The sequence below is a fragment of the Hyperolius riggenbachi genome, chromosome 2, assembly GCF_040937935.1.
Source record: "Hyperolius riggenbachi isolate aHypRig1 chromosome 2, aHypRig1.pri, whole genome shotgun sequence".
NCBI classification, from domain to species: domain Eukaryota; kingdom Metazoa; phylum Chordata; class Amphibia; order Anura; family Hyperoliidae; genus Hyperolius; species Hyperolius riggenbachi.
This window is the reverse complement of record NC_090647.1, coordinates 476,807,884-476,824,161: the sequence shown is the minus strand read 5'-3', so window position 1 is coordinate 476,824,161 and position 16,278 is coordinate 476,807,884. Positions and strand designations below refer to the sequence as shown.

The following is a 16,278-nucleotide window of genomic DNA, read 5'->3' as shown; positions in this document are numbered from 1 at the left end:
GCCTCCTCTTCAAAACAGGCCAAGTTTTCACAATCATGTATTTTATTCCATCAAAAAGACATAAGACAGTAAAAACATCATGGTACAGTAATCCTTAGCACATGAGCTGCTATATTCAAGGTTTGCACTCACACAGCCCAGGGCTTATATTGACCATATGTTTTGTTTTTTGGAATCAGTATCTGCCCCCTTGGCGAGTTAAATGCAGCGTCTTGCTCATTGTACGGCATTCCTTCAATTTCTCAGCGCCTCCTCAATCCTGGACAGTTCCCGTAGTGTGATGGTGTCAGACATGCTGGCTCTGCCCTACGCGTTTCGTCCTCCAATCTGGACTCACCAGGGACCACCACACGGATGTTTCGGGGAGTGGGACGCCACCTTTAACTCGCCGAGGGGGTGGATACTGTTTTAATAAAATTGTCCCATAATTATCTCAATTCAGCTTTAACAATTGAATCATGAGAGCTTTCAATTTGTCTTGCTTGGTTAACTTAAAGGACAACTGAAGTAAGAGGTATATGGAGACTGCCATATTTATTTCCTTTTAAGCAATACCAGTTGCCTGGCTGTCCTGCTTATCCTCTGCCTCTAATACTTTGAGCCATAGACCCTGAACAAGCATGCAGAAGTTCAAATCAGATTAAATCAGATCTGACAAGATTAGCTGCATGCTTGTTTGTGGTGTTATACAGACATTACTTCAACCAAATACACTAGCAGGGCCACCAGGCAATTGATGATGTTTAAAAGGAAATAAATATGGGAGCCCTCATATTCTTCTCAATTCAGTTGCCCTTTCATGACTAAAAAGAGATTTGCACACATCAGATGTTCATTTGTAACACACTGTGAAGCTTGGAAGGTTTTGTTTTTTTCACTTGGAAAGAGGAAAAAAAATCAGTTTGGCATCCTCCCCATTGAGCTATACCAGCCCCATCGTCTTGCTATAGGAGCAGTAGATGTGCAAAAGTGAGACCACATGAGTGTGCCCCCCCCCCCATACACTTCTCACAAGTTACGGCTGTCACCAGAGTGTGTGTATGTAGGATGGGTGAGGGTAGCCGCAGCTTGCAGGGAGGGGCATCATATCCTCTCCATCCTTGCAGAGTACTACACCCACTACTGGTAGGCATAGGACCTCTTTTAACTACCCCCTGGTGGTGTGGGGTGCCACTAATAAGGAGTAGCAGTAGAATATTGTACTGTGTTAGCCATCAGTAAAGGCATGAAGTTTTGACTAATGAGTGATGGTTTTGGTGCTGTCGGAGCACTTCCAAAATTGGAGGGATCAGCCTTACATATTGCTCAGCCCAACTAACCCTGCCGAGCCTTACATCATGACCCAAATTATGTAAAACTTTAGTTAACTTTTTAGAAGTCTTTGGGGTTCTTCTCCAAAACCCTATTCTTTATGCACCACCACCACTTTGATTACAGATTTTGTTGTTGTTGTTGCTGATTGCTATCTCTTCTCCATGTTTTTTGCAATCTGACTGTTGTCTGATTGCTTGCAGTCTTCTCACTGTGTTGCCTGAAGAGCCTCAGGAGGAGGTCTATCTTCTACCAACTCTTTCACTCAGCCTGCCAAATAATTCAGAAGGCTGATACTGGTCATGTTAGCTGCAGCGGGAAATTCAAAGAAGCCTTATGTTCTCAAAACAAAATGAATTTGAAAAATTATAACATTCTAATTTTCAAAACAATTTTTATTTGGCACCCAAATTTCTGCTTTCGACGCCCTATAGCCGATATTTGCATTAGCGCTGATGGTGGCGCCCAAATCATCCGTTAGCTGCAAGCGCCCAAATTTCCTGCTTTCCTGCCAGCAAAACAGAAAACTGAAAGCAACCCAGGGAGAAGACTAAAAGCAACAAAAAGTAGAAGGGCTGCTTATCTTATTCTCCAATTTCAGGGAGATTGGGTATCACCATAAACCCTCACCCTTTGGTGCCAGGAACCCCACCGGGTCAGTGTGTTGTCCAAAAAGCTATCATTACAATAGCAGAGGGCTCAGTGCTTTGCAAGAGGATGGCTAAGTCACCCATCCTGGCAAGATACAAAGCTAGCCCCCCTACAGCTGACACCCATAGCGAGCTATTCCTATGATAACGTTCACCAACACATATTGCTGGAATATGGGCTGGTATAGCTTCAGGGAAGTGAACCACGCTGGGTTTTGTATACTTTACACAGAGCTGAACGCATTCAGTAATGGTAGCACTGGTAAAATTGTCGCGCGCTGCCTGCACACAGCGATATTACCAGCGGTTAGTGCATCAATCCTCTTGGATCTTGGTGACCTCAGCCCTTCAGCCCATACATAGTTTGTCACTCAGGGAGAAGCTTTGATACTGTGACATATGGATTTAAAGGAAACATGAAGTCGGGTGAAAAGAAAGTTTGATACTTACTCCTGTAGCAGGAGGCCTCTGGGTAGCCCAGAGGCTTTCTCCATTGTCCTCAACTGCACCAAGCCAGTGCTAAGACCCTCTAAGCATGTCTGCCAAGGGTTACTCAGATATGCTGCTATGGTGGTACAGTCCAAGCCTGCCCAGTAGCATGAAGCTGCTTGTGCATGGATTTTCCTCTGGGCTTTTGTGTAGGTACAGATTGTACTTGCACATGTGCAGTGCAACCATGCTTGTACATGGACAGGAGTGCTGCTGCAAACAAGAAGGTCCTGGCCAGCAGCAGTGGAGGTGAGGAGCAGAGGCCTTAGAGTACATGATGCCTGGGTTGAGCATCATATGCTAAAGCCATAAGTGTAGGCCATATACCATACCACCACGCTCGTGGGCTTGTCCGCCTCTAATGCAGTATGCCTTATTATCTTTTAAAAACAATTAAGTTTGTTAGTGTAAGAGGTCTAATACAAGTTTAAAATCAACAGAGGAGTTGATTAATTGTACTTTGCTGATACAGTAAATCACTATTTCATTCAAACTTCCTATCTCTTTATATAGCATACATGAACATTCAGAGAAAAGTACTGCATACCTCCAGGAAAAAGGGACACTAAGACACGCCCCTGCCACACCTTTAACCACGCCCCCATTTTTCAAAACCACGCCTATCCCTTATACAGTTTCCCCCTCCACCCGATGCAGAGATTGGCACACGGAGCGATGTTAGGCAAGTGTCACGATTGTGGAACTTTCCCCGTGATCAGCGCACAACGCGTGCGCTGACACGGCGGAGATCCTCCACAAGCGTATAATTTGCAGGAACCCAGCAAAAGGTGCTGTGCACCTGTAGAGGGAAATTCCTGTCGGCAGATGGCGCTGGGGAGTGCAGAGGAACCAATCCTCTGTACCTCCACAAGTGCCAGACAGGAATTGTACGAAGCGCAGAACGCAATCGCAAGAGAGGCGATTGTGAATGAGATTGAGCAAAAGGGATAGGTTGTATGTGTGTGCGCCAATCCAGTCGCCACTCCGCGACCGCGCACACACAACAGCAGATACGAAATAGGAACGCGATCGCGAGAGGTGCGATCGCGAGACGTGACACAAGGCAGAACAGAATAGAATACGAGGGTAGCAAAGGCACAGCAAATACAATAAGGAGATACGGAAAATAACAACCGCTAGCTAACCGCGAACACCGCACTCATTCGCAACAGTGCACGCGGTTATGCGCGATCTCCACGTGATAAGCACAACAGAGACAAGCACGCCTAACTAACCATAAACAGACAAACATGAGACCTGCAGCCCACAGACTAGAGGAATGGACAAACAGCTGTCTGCCTGTGCAGCCAGCTGAGCGGATCATCACAGCAAGCTATTTAAAGAATAATCACAGCACACATATGTCATAAAGGATATAAATTCGAGTAAACAGCTTTACATGAAGAGTTATGAATATATTAAATAAGAAAATAAAGACTGAACGGTGCAAAATATTACATTCTTTATTTCTTTCAAAAAACTTCACATATCCGAAATGTTAACACAGTGCCTAGAAGTTCATAACTCTAGTCCCAGGACTGTAAATGCATACAATCACACAACTATCCCTAATTAAGGATCTTGTATCGCAATATGGGTTATTAATAAGAGCAATAGCACAGAGGAATGCAACCAATATGATTGATCCATACAGGAGTTCTAACACTTCACAAACATATTGAAAGATAAGATAGCCACCTCACTATTCAGATGCTCTGTAACCAGATAGCCAGGGTAGAGATCGCTATCTCTCACTCTCTATCAACTTCAAATAAATTCCTTGCTGAGCCTGGAGTTTTAAGGCCCGTACTCACGGGCTGCAAAACTCGCCTGTCGCCAGCACACGTGAGCGTGTGGGCGACAGGCCGGCGACAGCTTCTCGCCAGGTCCCTCCGCGTACACATGCGGAAGAGGGACCAGCGGCAAGGCGGAAGCTGTCGCTGACGTTCCTCCTCCCCCCGCCGGAAGCTCACCGGAAGGTCTGTGAACCTCAATGGAGGTTGCTGTCGCTAGTCCGCGTACTCACGCGGACTAGCGACAGTTGCGGCGGGGGGGCATCGGCGACTGTCGCCATGCGATTGAAAGTTTCAATCGCATGGCGACATAGCGACGGGCGACAGTTCGGGGGCGCGCGCGCGTGCGACGGCCCATACTCACGGGCGACCTGTCGCCGCAACACGCGCGCACCGCGTGTTGAGGCGACAAAAGTCCCTCGTGAGTATGGGCCATTATGTTGTTGTGCTGCTGAGGAAGTTCAGCGTGAAGCAAGGCTGCAGAGTTTGACGTGATGCATGTATTTTAGTGTTCTCTGCAAAGACTCTGGGCAGTGAAACAGTTAACTGCAAAATCTCTGCTGCTCTGTGAAGAGGCCGGGACATTTGACCAGTGCCCCGTTGTAACAATGTGTGGTGTTTGGTGCGCACTCAGAGTATTCAGATTATTGGTAATCCCCGCAGTATCACCAACAATGCTGATATATCCGATTATGTGGCGATCTGCGGAATCACCAATAATGCGGATATTTATACGTAACTCTGGAGACTGGGTGAAAGACAGTGGAAAACCCACCACACTGATATCTTTAAGAGGACTGGCTACCTCTAAAAGAGAAATGCAGTGTGTGCGATTCTGCGACTAGATGACGTAACGCTAAAATCGCGTCCCCCAGCAGCAATGGTATACTGGGGAACCACTGAGACCTCCGCAAGAAGGGGTTCAGCAGAATTAACCCTTTAATGGGAAAACCACCTTAGGGGGCAAAGTCAGACGGAAACGGTTCGGTAACAAATGGCTGCGAGGTACCGAATCGTGAAACAAAGAGCAGAGTCAGAAATCTAGCCAAGGTCAGTAACGGAAATCAGATAGGTGGAGGTACAAAGTCAGAAAGCCGAACTCGTAGTGAAATAGACAAGCAGAGGTTCGGCAACGGGAGATCAGAAAATGGCACAGATAACAATAGTGCTTGCGAATATATTGGCACAAACCAATATATGTCGCAGATCAGGAAAATAACAAATCTGACTGTTGTGGGCTAGTTACGGCAAGCCGCACTTGGCCCACGATGGAACTGACTGTCAGATCGCTATCTGGCTGACTATTAGATCAACTGACTGGCTGACTATAACAGAGATCAGGTCACAAACAGATATACAATAATCAGGAAAACAACAAAGACTGACTGATGAGAGACAGGAGCCTTGCTCCAGCTAGGACTGTCTCTCTCGGATCTAGCCAAGGTCTGAGGGCTATCACAAAGTAACGCTTACTGCAGACAACTTGCAACTGACAGAATGCCTGCTTTATACTGTGCTGGGCTCCAACAGCCCGCCCAGCCAATCAGCCAATCACAGCACAGCTCAAGGACCTTGCAGCACCGCTCAAGGACCTTGCTGAGGTCAGCTGACCAGCCGGTCAGCTGACTCTCCTTCTAAGAGTATAAAAGGCTCTATTGCACATGCGCGCAGCCCCTACGGGGTCCAGACTGGATTGAGGATAGCTTTGGTGTGTGACAGGCCCTGAGGCCTGTGAGGGAAGAACCGGACCACAGCCTCGACGTAAAGTACGCCGAGAGACCTGTGACCGAACGGTGAATCGCACCGCTGATGCGGACGTTTCTCCGCGTTCCACATGCGACCCTGCGGTGGATGGTGCCGCTGATGCGGACGCGGACAAACTTCCACGTTCCGCATGCTGAATGCGGTCAGGCTGTCGTCTTGTGACACCCGTGATCCCGTGATAAAGGCTGCAAATCGTTAGTGCCACAGCAAAACCGTGACACTTGGACGGTCTGGACTACTGTACATTCAAAATGTACTTTAAAACTGCATTTTCTTAGATGTTGTACCCAATGGTATTCACTGTGTAGCCTCTAGCCTGTACCAAATATTACCAATGAGACACCAGCTTGGTAAAGATGGGAGATGCAATCATGATCTAGAAGTGTGTTTATTATAGGCTACATTCGTTTCAGCACACCCAGTACCACTGGATACAACAGTTGTGAAAGTCCTGGTGAGTCCAGCTTATGTTATACCCCTCCAGCTCCAGGCTCCACTCACCTAAAAAAGCCCCCCTCAGGCTGAGGCTCTTTCTGGTCAGCTGAGTCGGCGGTATCAGGGGCTGTCCAGGTGGTGCATGTCCTTGATCGCGTGCCCGTGGCCGGGAGAGCCTTGTTCATGACATCAGTAGTGACATGTGTGGAGAGCTTCTGGCTGCGGGAAAAGCCTCAGTCAGCCTGGGGAGGCTTTTAGTGTGGCCGGTGCGGTGGCCACGATAGTACTCGCCGCTTGCCCCCCCCTCAGTGCAGGGCCTTGGCGATTGCCCTACTTGTCCCCCCCCCAAAGGCCACCACTGCAGGGAGGACCTGGGAAGCCTCTGGACCATCTTTAGGTAAGTATTTTTTTTTTTTTTGAAAGTTACTGGTTTGCTTTAAGAACGATGGCAGAGCAGTGGATTTAGGACACACTTGTATTACTAGTTCAAACAGTTAAAGAAGAAAAAAACACACTTGAAATATTGTTTCTGAAACATAAATAGCAAACCTTGGCCCGTGAAACTATAAAGTATACTTTCTTCAGTGACCCTTTATTTCTAACACGAGGGGTGAAAATGTTAACAGACCTCCCTCACGCTGAAGCCTTCATACCGATTTTTACTAATAAACAAATTTCAAGCCAAAACTCCTCCCGTGGACAGCTTTCAGCAGTTGTCAGAAGGATCCTATCTGTTCCGCAGCTGAGGAGAACAATATCCAATAAAACTGAAACCACCCTCAATGATTATCCTCGTTTAGAGATTAGGAGTATCATGGGGAGACATTGAGGCTCCAGGTTGCTTGAGAATGTAAAGCCGCACCCTGATCTATCATCCATTTTATAAGTTATCTCAATTTATGTCATTTAATAAGCACGTATAATTTAACAGCTTCTATCCTGTGAATCAAATTACGAGCGCTGCTTGGGTTATGCATTACAAGGTATACCTTCATCTACTGTTCAGAGTTGTTTGAAATTCATCTGTGCAATCCGCAGTGTGTGTTGGGTGAACTTTGCGTGCCTCTGTAATCGGCTCATTATTACGAAAAAAGATGTTGATACAAAGTATTAGGAGAGACAGCTGAAATCACAGAGCGTGTGTGTTCTGCACATGACTCGGGGTATGCGCTGGTGTCATTATCTGACCATATAATGGATAAAGTACAAGGGTGTGAAAAAGGTTGCTTCAGGAATTTTAATAGTTCATCTGTGGTCTTTTAAAACATACATTTTTTTTCTAAACTGTTTATTGATTTTGTGTGATTATTTTAAACTTTCTTAAGCTATTGGATGAAACAGTGCATACTGGAAAACTGATAAGGGAAATCCACCTTTGTTAACTGCACTTATGTCTATGTATCATTCTACAGTCACAGCCTCTGCTCTGCAAACTGTATTGTCCACTCTCGTTGTCACTGCTTCTGACTCTTGCATACAGGACTTTTCTCAAATTTCTTCCCTTCTATGGAACTCCCTTCCACAACCTGCTTGGCATTCACTCACCCTTAACATAATTTAGAGCATTCTAATTCACCTGTACTGACAAGCATATAATCTTACCTAGAATACTTGAGTTAGTCACTGTCACCCTACCAATTTTACCATTTCCACGTAGTCTCTGTTTACCATTACCATTTCCATGTATTCTCTGTCCGCAGTATTCAAAATCTGTTGGCCCTCACACTACATGGAGGTGGTAAAATTTGTCAGTGATTCACTAATCTAAATTGAATGTCTGTATGTACCCTTAGTTATATGATGTCACCCAGAAACCATGATGAGGACATTCACACATTGGTAGGAAAAAGTGGCATTTCTGCCATTTTATTACTATGCATTTGTTTATTGTTTAAAAAGTAAGCTGATAAATAGATAATCTTAGGGTAAACTGAAGTCTGTAAGACCTTGGTATGACCAGTGGCTTCAGACGGAGCAAAGATATGAAAGAGGATGAGGAACAAGCTTTAAGAATATTAGTACGAAAGACCAGGGCCGGGCCGAGGCATAGGCTGGAGAGGCTCCAGCCTCAGGGAGCAGTGTAGGAAGGGGCGCAGAATTCATTCAGCTGTCATTCCTAATTGTGTTTGAAGCAGAAAGAAATAAGAAAATGGGATACATAGCAGTGACTGCAAGCCAGATAACTAGATATTAAGGTGTTGGGGAGGTTGTGGGCCCTGTGGCACCTCTTAGTCTAATAGCAATCAGTGTGTGATGGCTGGGGTGGGAGGGATGGAGGGGCGCACTTTGGTGTCTCAGCCTTGGGTGCTGGAGGACCTTGTCCCGGCTCTGCGAAAGACACTAAGAAGAATTGCTGGACAAGAAAAAGATGGTATTATCTACAGAGTAAACTATAATTAAGAGCTAGAAGAAAAAATAGAGGAAAAAAACATAGTAAAAGCACATTATGTCATGTTGCTGGGATACACTGGAAGAATGGAGGACGGAAACATGACTTAAAAAATAATGAAAGGAAGAATGTATGCAACAAGGAGAAACTATGTCAGCTGATACAGTCTAGACTGGGATAAGCAAATTGTAATTGGAGCTAGAGAAAGAAAAGGATGGAAGAAATTTGTTAAGGAGGCAAAAACCCACCACAGCTGTAATGCCAGAAGGACTTACTGTTAATTCTCCCAATAAGGAACCAGTTCTGGTGACCAAAGCTGGGATTGCCCTTCTCTCTGAGTACTACAGTTTAAGGCAACCTGATCATTTTGGACTGGTATGGTATCTATTACCATCTGAGTGGAAGTTTGAAATACCGGTAATAACGTTTCCAGTCTAAGCTTTTCCCCCTATTAGTTTTATGCTGTGTTAAATTATTTTGAACTATAAATACAATTTGAGTTTTATCCCACTTCATATTAAAATTGTCACATTCACCCTTCTGGGGAGGACTAGATAGAAAGCCAGGTGTGTCTGTTTTTGCATTCTCTTCCATACTGCTGTCAGAGGTCAACAACAGCAAGACTTCTCTGGAAGCATAGTGGGTATAAAGACACCCCATTCTATTATATTTGTACATATACTAGTACTGTAACAAGATAATCAAAAAGGAGGGGCCTAAATCGTATGTCTATCTATCTGTCTATCTGTGATGAGTGAGATGTAGATTTCAATTAAATTAAAGCAGTGGTGCCCAACCTTTTTTTGCCCGGGGGCCGCACTTCATATCAAGATAAATTTCGCGGGCTGGAACACATACATACTAAATTGAAATATAAATATTTAACAATTTGCTAGTAATAGTTAACATGGCGTTGGAAAAGAAAAGAAAACGTCAAACCAAGAATTGTTGCACTCACCATTTGATGCCCATTTTCTTATTGCGAAGTTTGCAGCTGTCTTTCAGAAACCAATTTCTGAATATTTGGCTCCAAATTTTACCTGGGTGTATGTGCAGACAGAGGAACAGATTTGTGCAGCAACAGAGTCCAGCAGGGGTACCTGAGTGTATTGTGCAGAGGCTTTCTGGGTGATCCCCCGGCCAAGCACAAGTGCAGTGTGAGTTTCGGGTAGTTGCAGGCCTACTATTCAGCAGATTATTAATTAGTTGCTGTGGCCTAGCCGCGTGTGAAGGTCAGTGTGGAGTAAAGTTTTTTACAGCGTGATCGGCTGGCAGGGTGTGATGCCACACTGTCCCCTGAGATGAGAGACTGGAGCAGCGGCAAAGCAATTTGGAGAGGAGAGCCGGAGCACGTGAGGAGAGCCGAAGCAAAAATCGGAGCTGAGGAGGAGGATCAGAGATTACATCATAGGTTTACACAGCTTACTCGCATACTCCGCCTCGCATTTTCTGCAGTAGAATAAGGCTGATTCCTATTGGAGGGTGGTTCCTGCAGCAACCAATGGACAAGGGTCTCTAACTATCACAGCGCTACTGCAGATAACCGGACTACACTGTGTAAACCTATGACATATTATGACACAATCCCCGATACTCCTCTTCAGAACACTTCCGTGGGTCACAAAAGTCGGCTTTTCACGCCACAAATGGCCCGCGGGCTGTAGGTTGGGCACAGCTCAATTAAAGTATACCATTCAAAGCATTTAGCCTCTTCTAAATTAAACATCTACTAATTGATTTGCAGCTACTTGCTTTCATTGAATATATAAAGTCAGCGCAGGTCTATAGTAATACAGTTTTCATCATTTTTTGGTATACAGGATCTTCGAACAAAAGGGTAAAGAAGCAAGGCTTACCAGATTCCAACAACCCACATTATAAGGTTGTAAACGAGTTTGATAGGTGGTCCGCAGAACTTTCAAATGGTGTCGTTTCACCAGCGATGTTGCACACTACAGATTCCTCCGGAATATAGTAGATATCCTGAGATCGCAGAGACTCACCAAAGGGGAGTCCAGTAGGATAGTGACATGAAAGAGATATACGGCACATCTAAGTGTAAACCGTCTTTATTACATAACAAGTAAAACAATTAAAAACAAGGATAAAGGAAAACTCACATACGGGGCCCGTGCACTGGGAACCCCGAAAAAGTAGCGCACATAAAATGGTCAATAGAAGACCTCAAATAAAATGGTGCCGCCTGTCGCCTTCCCATCGACAGGCGGCACCATTTTATTTGAGGTCTTCTATTGACCATTTTATGCGCGCTACTTTTTCGGGGTTCCCAGTGCACGGGCCCCGTATGTGAGTTTTCCTTTATCCTTGTTTTTAATTGTTTTACTTGTTATATAATAAAGACGGTTTACACTTAGATGTGCCGTATATCTCTTTCATGTCACTATCCTACTGGACTCCCCTTTGGTGAGTCTCTGCGATCTCAGGATATCTACTATATTCCGGAGGAATCTGTAGTGTGCAACATCGCTGGTGAAACGACACCATTTGAAAGTTCTGCGGACCACCTATCAAACTCGTTTACAACCTTATAATGTGGGTTGTTGGAATCTGGTAAGCCTTGCTTCTTTACCCTTTTGTTCGAAGATCCTGTATACCAAAAAATGATGAAAGCTGTATTACTATAGACCTGCGCTGACTTTATATATTCATTGCTTGTGTGGACTTTTGGACATTGTCCTTCTCGGCTGCGGTCGCCTTCTGCCTTGGCGCTGACACTTGTTTTTTATACTTGCTTTCATTGACTCAATTTCTTTCTCTTCCTGGGTTTTTAAGCATCACTACTACCTATGTAATACAGAAGTAGAACGTTACAGCTAATGCTAATCTGTATTCCACATTTGGGCCACTCATTTGCCTTATTCCAGTTACTCGGAGATGTTTCCCAGTCAGAACAACCTTAAAGGCAATACATTGTTGGACACCATGCAAGATATGAATCTGGTCTACAGTGAGCATTGCTATTGAAGTTGAGCAATAAACAAGAGCTAACATAGATTAACAGGTATTTTGTAGACATTTGACTTGTTGGAGTACTAGTTGAGGTATAGTACCATTCTCATCATGAAACAGTGAAAGATATGAAGAACTAAACATTGATTTATGTTTTTAGTCTCCGAAGAAAGCTAAGAAGAGGGCTGATGGAGCCGGCTCTAATGTATTCTCCATGTTTGATCAAAGCCAAATACAAGAATTCAAAGAGGTAAGACAATGCTCTTTTTATATGATTTATTGCGTGTTTGGTACTGTATATGTTAAAGGGATAGTAAACTGAACATAAAAAGAGTTTAACTTACCTGGGGCCTCTACCAGCCCCCTGCAGCCGCCTTGTGCCTGCACCATCACGGAACAATCCTCCAGTCCGCTGCAGTGGGTACGTTTTTGGGGTTTTTCTTGCAACTGGGCCAGTCGATGGCCACTACGACTCCACAGCCCTGCAGATTATGTGTCTGTTGGGGAAACCTCTGCTGTATGTTGGGGTACCGCTGCCAGATTTTGTATGTTGGGGGAACCACTGCTTCCAGATTATGGGTATTGTGGTGGAACAACTGCTGCCAGATTACATGTATTTTGGGTGATCCACTGCCAGATTATGCGGTTTTTGGTGAACCGCTTCCAGATTATGTGTATGTTGGGGAGACTGCTGCTGCCATATTACGTCTAGTTTGGGGGAACTGCTGCCATATTATCTTTATTTTTTAGGAACCCCTGCCAGATTATGTGTATTTTTGGTGAAATGCTGTCAGATTACGTCTATTTTTGGGGCAAACACTACGCAGAGTCCAAACTTCCCCGGCAGACCTTTTACACCACTGCTAAGGTCATGTATATTTGGCCCCACCCATGACCGTGCCCTTGTTCTGTTGCGTGACCACGCCCATTTTTCGGCACAGCGCAGGAGTTTTTGTCAGTAAAAAATATCCTTTGTCAGTAAATTTTTATATCTTTGTCAGTAAAAAATAATGTGAAAGGTTGGCAGCACTGCCAAGCAGTAGATCCCCCATCCTTATTGCAGTCCAGGAATGGTTGTTGCTATGAGTATTCTTCCAACATGACTTGGCACATTATCTTAATCTTATCGATTCTACTACTTTATGCCTCGTACACACCCCTGACTCAAGTCGGCTGAGGCGGCTGATAACGACCGCCCCAGCCGACAATCAGGCATTTATACAGCACCCAATGACCCCCGATGCCCAACCCGTGTGCGATGCTCCCCTGCCTGCCCAACATAGCAACACAGTGCATTATCAGCTACACAGCTGACACACGTGTGTGCAGCCCAGCTAAGCGATGTCACCCAAGTAGGTCAGCTCCTGATCCCTGACGGGTGACCTCAGTTGGGTATGTGTTGTTGGGCATGTGTTGCAGTATTTATGTTAGACAATGTACTATTCCCATTATGATCCTGGACACTAATCACATGAACGCACAATTCCTATACATGTTATATTCCATATCTGAGGCTAGACTATCCATCCAGCAATCTGACTAGACTTTAGTTCTACATTATAAAACGATGTATCCTTTTTTGGTCATGGCCCATATTATATACTTATCATAGACTGTACATAATGCTGAGCCAGCGCTACTCACACACATAAAGCTATAGATCATTCACTTAGCTACATGTAGGAAAATTAGACGGCATTCCTTCTGTATGCACATGTTCACCATGTTGTAGTTTTTGTCTGTTTCTTGTGCTTGTGGGCTATCAAACTCCCATATGGAGTTAACACAGGCTGTATCTAATCGTGTACTGGAAGCCATCCAGCTGCATATTGTGCCTAGCATTAATTTAGTTCATGGAACTTGGGGTGGGTTAATTGTATTTTAATTAAACCCCTTGTCAGGATTCATTAGCATACTAAACGTGTGTAATTCACAAAGGCTTTGTTTGTTGCTTATTTTTAACTGAAAGTGAAATGTGTCACAGGCTGTAAGCAGCGATCAGAGAGGATGGGAGATCCTGCGGATCCATCTAATGCTGTGCTGTTTACTTGTCACCAGGCCTTCACCATTATGGATCAGAACAGAGATGGCTTCATTGATAAAGGAGACCTAAGAGACACATTCGCTGCTCTTGGTAAGGAAGGAAAAGTGATATCTAAATCACACTCACATGCTCAAGTATGTAGGAAATGATTATACTTAAACTGAAGCTGCGTGAGTCAAAGGAGATATGTCAAGCGCAGTGAGCCAAAAGGGAAGTCTGCCAAGCTGATTTAATGTGATCCTCTTGTTTATGGCTTTGGAACCATTAGGAGTTTAGTGAAGGGCAATCACTTTGAATATATATGATTATGTGTGTGCGCGCCCATTACCTTTACTGAACGCACGCGCAGGAACAACACACTGCTGGATGTAAACAATACACGGGGAACACAAGCGCACACACCACATGTACACACACACACACCGAATGCATATACACAGGCATAACGGAGTTTAGTGAAGGGCAATCACTTTGAATATATATGAATTATGTGTGTGCGCGCCCATTACCTTTACTGAACGCACGCGCAGGAACAACACACACACATACACACACCACATGTACACATACACCGCATGTATATACACAGGCATAACACACATATCACATGTACATACTGTATACACACACACACCACATGCATATACACAGGCACAACACACATATCACATGTACATACTGTATACACACACACACATGCATATACACAGGCACAACACACATACCACATGTACATACTGTATACACACACCACATGTACACATACACCACATGCATATACACAGGCACAACACACATACCACATGTACATACTGTATACACACACACCACATGTAAGCATACACCACATGCATATACACAGGCACAACACACACACCACATGTACACACACACACACACTGAATGCATATACACAGGCACAACACACATACCACATGTACATACTGTATACACACACACACCACATGTACACATACACCACATGCATATACACAGGTACAACACACATATCACGTGTACATACTGTATACACACACACACCACATGCATATACACAGACACAACAGACTCCCCAAATACACACACAAATGCAAACATGCCACATACACAACATGCTCTCTTTATATACACACACACTACTCAAACCGCACACACACATACCCCCTGCACACCACATGCATACACACACACACACACACACACACACACCATATACACACATAAAAATGCAAACACATCACACACACACACCTCATCTACACATACTCACACTGTACACATGAGGACATAAGGCAAACATCACATAAATACACATACACACACACCGACACCACATACACACACACACACACACACACCACATACACACACACCAGATACACACACACACCACATACACACACACAAATGCAAATCCACACCACATACACAATGCGTGCACACACACAAACACACAAACTGCAATCATGCTATTTGATGCAATGTTTTAAGGTAGCCATTAACAATACGATTCTTTGTACAATCCTCCGATTCAGTCGTAATATCGATAACATTAATCTGTTTTTTTCGGATTGATTCCATTAATCTGATTGAATTGCATAGCAGCTATCCTTACGTTAATGGGCCAGACTGATCATTTCTAATCGATCAATCGTCCAAAGAATTGTATTGTTAAAGAGAATCTGTATTGTTAAAATCGCACAAAAGTAAACATACCAGTGCATTAGGGGACATCTCTTATTACCCTCTGACACAATTTCGCCGCTCCTCGCCGCATTAAAAGTGGTTAAAAACAGTTTTAAAAAGTTTGTTTATAAACAAACAAAATGGCCACCAAAACAGGAAGTAGGTTGATGTACAGTATGTCCACACATAGAAAATACATCCATACACAAGCAGGCTGTATACAGCCTTCCTTTTGAATCTCAAGAGATCATTTGTGTGTTTCTTTCCCCCTGTTCTCATGCACTGAAGTTCCAGGCTGCTTGTTTCTTCCTGCAGACAGCTTTGCCCTTGTCTGTAATTCTTCAGTATGTGAAAGCCCAGCCAGCTCAGAGAACGATTTATCCAGCTTGTAAAAGTTAAAAGAGAAGAGAGAAGCTGCTCTAATCCTAAATAACACACAGGCAGTGTGCATAGAGGGGCCTGGAAGGGGAAGTTCATAGCAGAACCACAACACTGAAGAACTTGGCAGCCTTCCAGACACAGGCCGACAAGTCTGACAGGGGAAAGATACATTGATTTATTACAGAGACAGTGATAGTATAAAGTGCTGCAGTAAGCCAGAACACATTAGAATAGCTTTTTGAACTTGTAGGATGATAAAAAACAGGATGCAATTTTTGTTACGGAGTCTCTTTAAGGGCCACCTTTAGACAAACTGCATGTTTTCAGGCTTGAAGGGCATTTTCCTATTCCCGTCTCCCTTGACTA

The 16,278-nt window shown here is 44.3% G+C and overlaps 1 protein-coding gene across 1 annotated transcript in view; it reads left to right on the top strand.

Moving 5' to 3' along the window:
* MYL10 (myosin light chain 10) overlaps positions 1-16,278 on the top strand; it is a 64,557-nt gene that overhangs the window by 12,478 nt on the left and 35,801 nt on the right. Inside the window, exons 2-3 of the mRNA XM_068265992.1 lie at positions 11,962-12,051; positions 13,860-13,935. Coding sequence (XP_068122093.1) covers positions 11,962-12,051; positions 13,860-13,935 — 166 coding nt within the window. The remainder of the gene's footprint in view (positions 1-11,961; positions 12,052-13,859; positions 13,936-16,278) is intronic.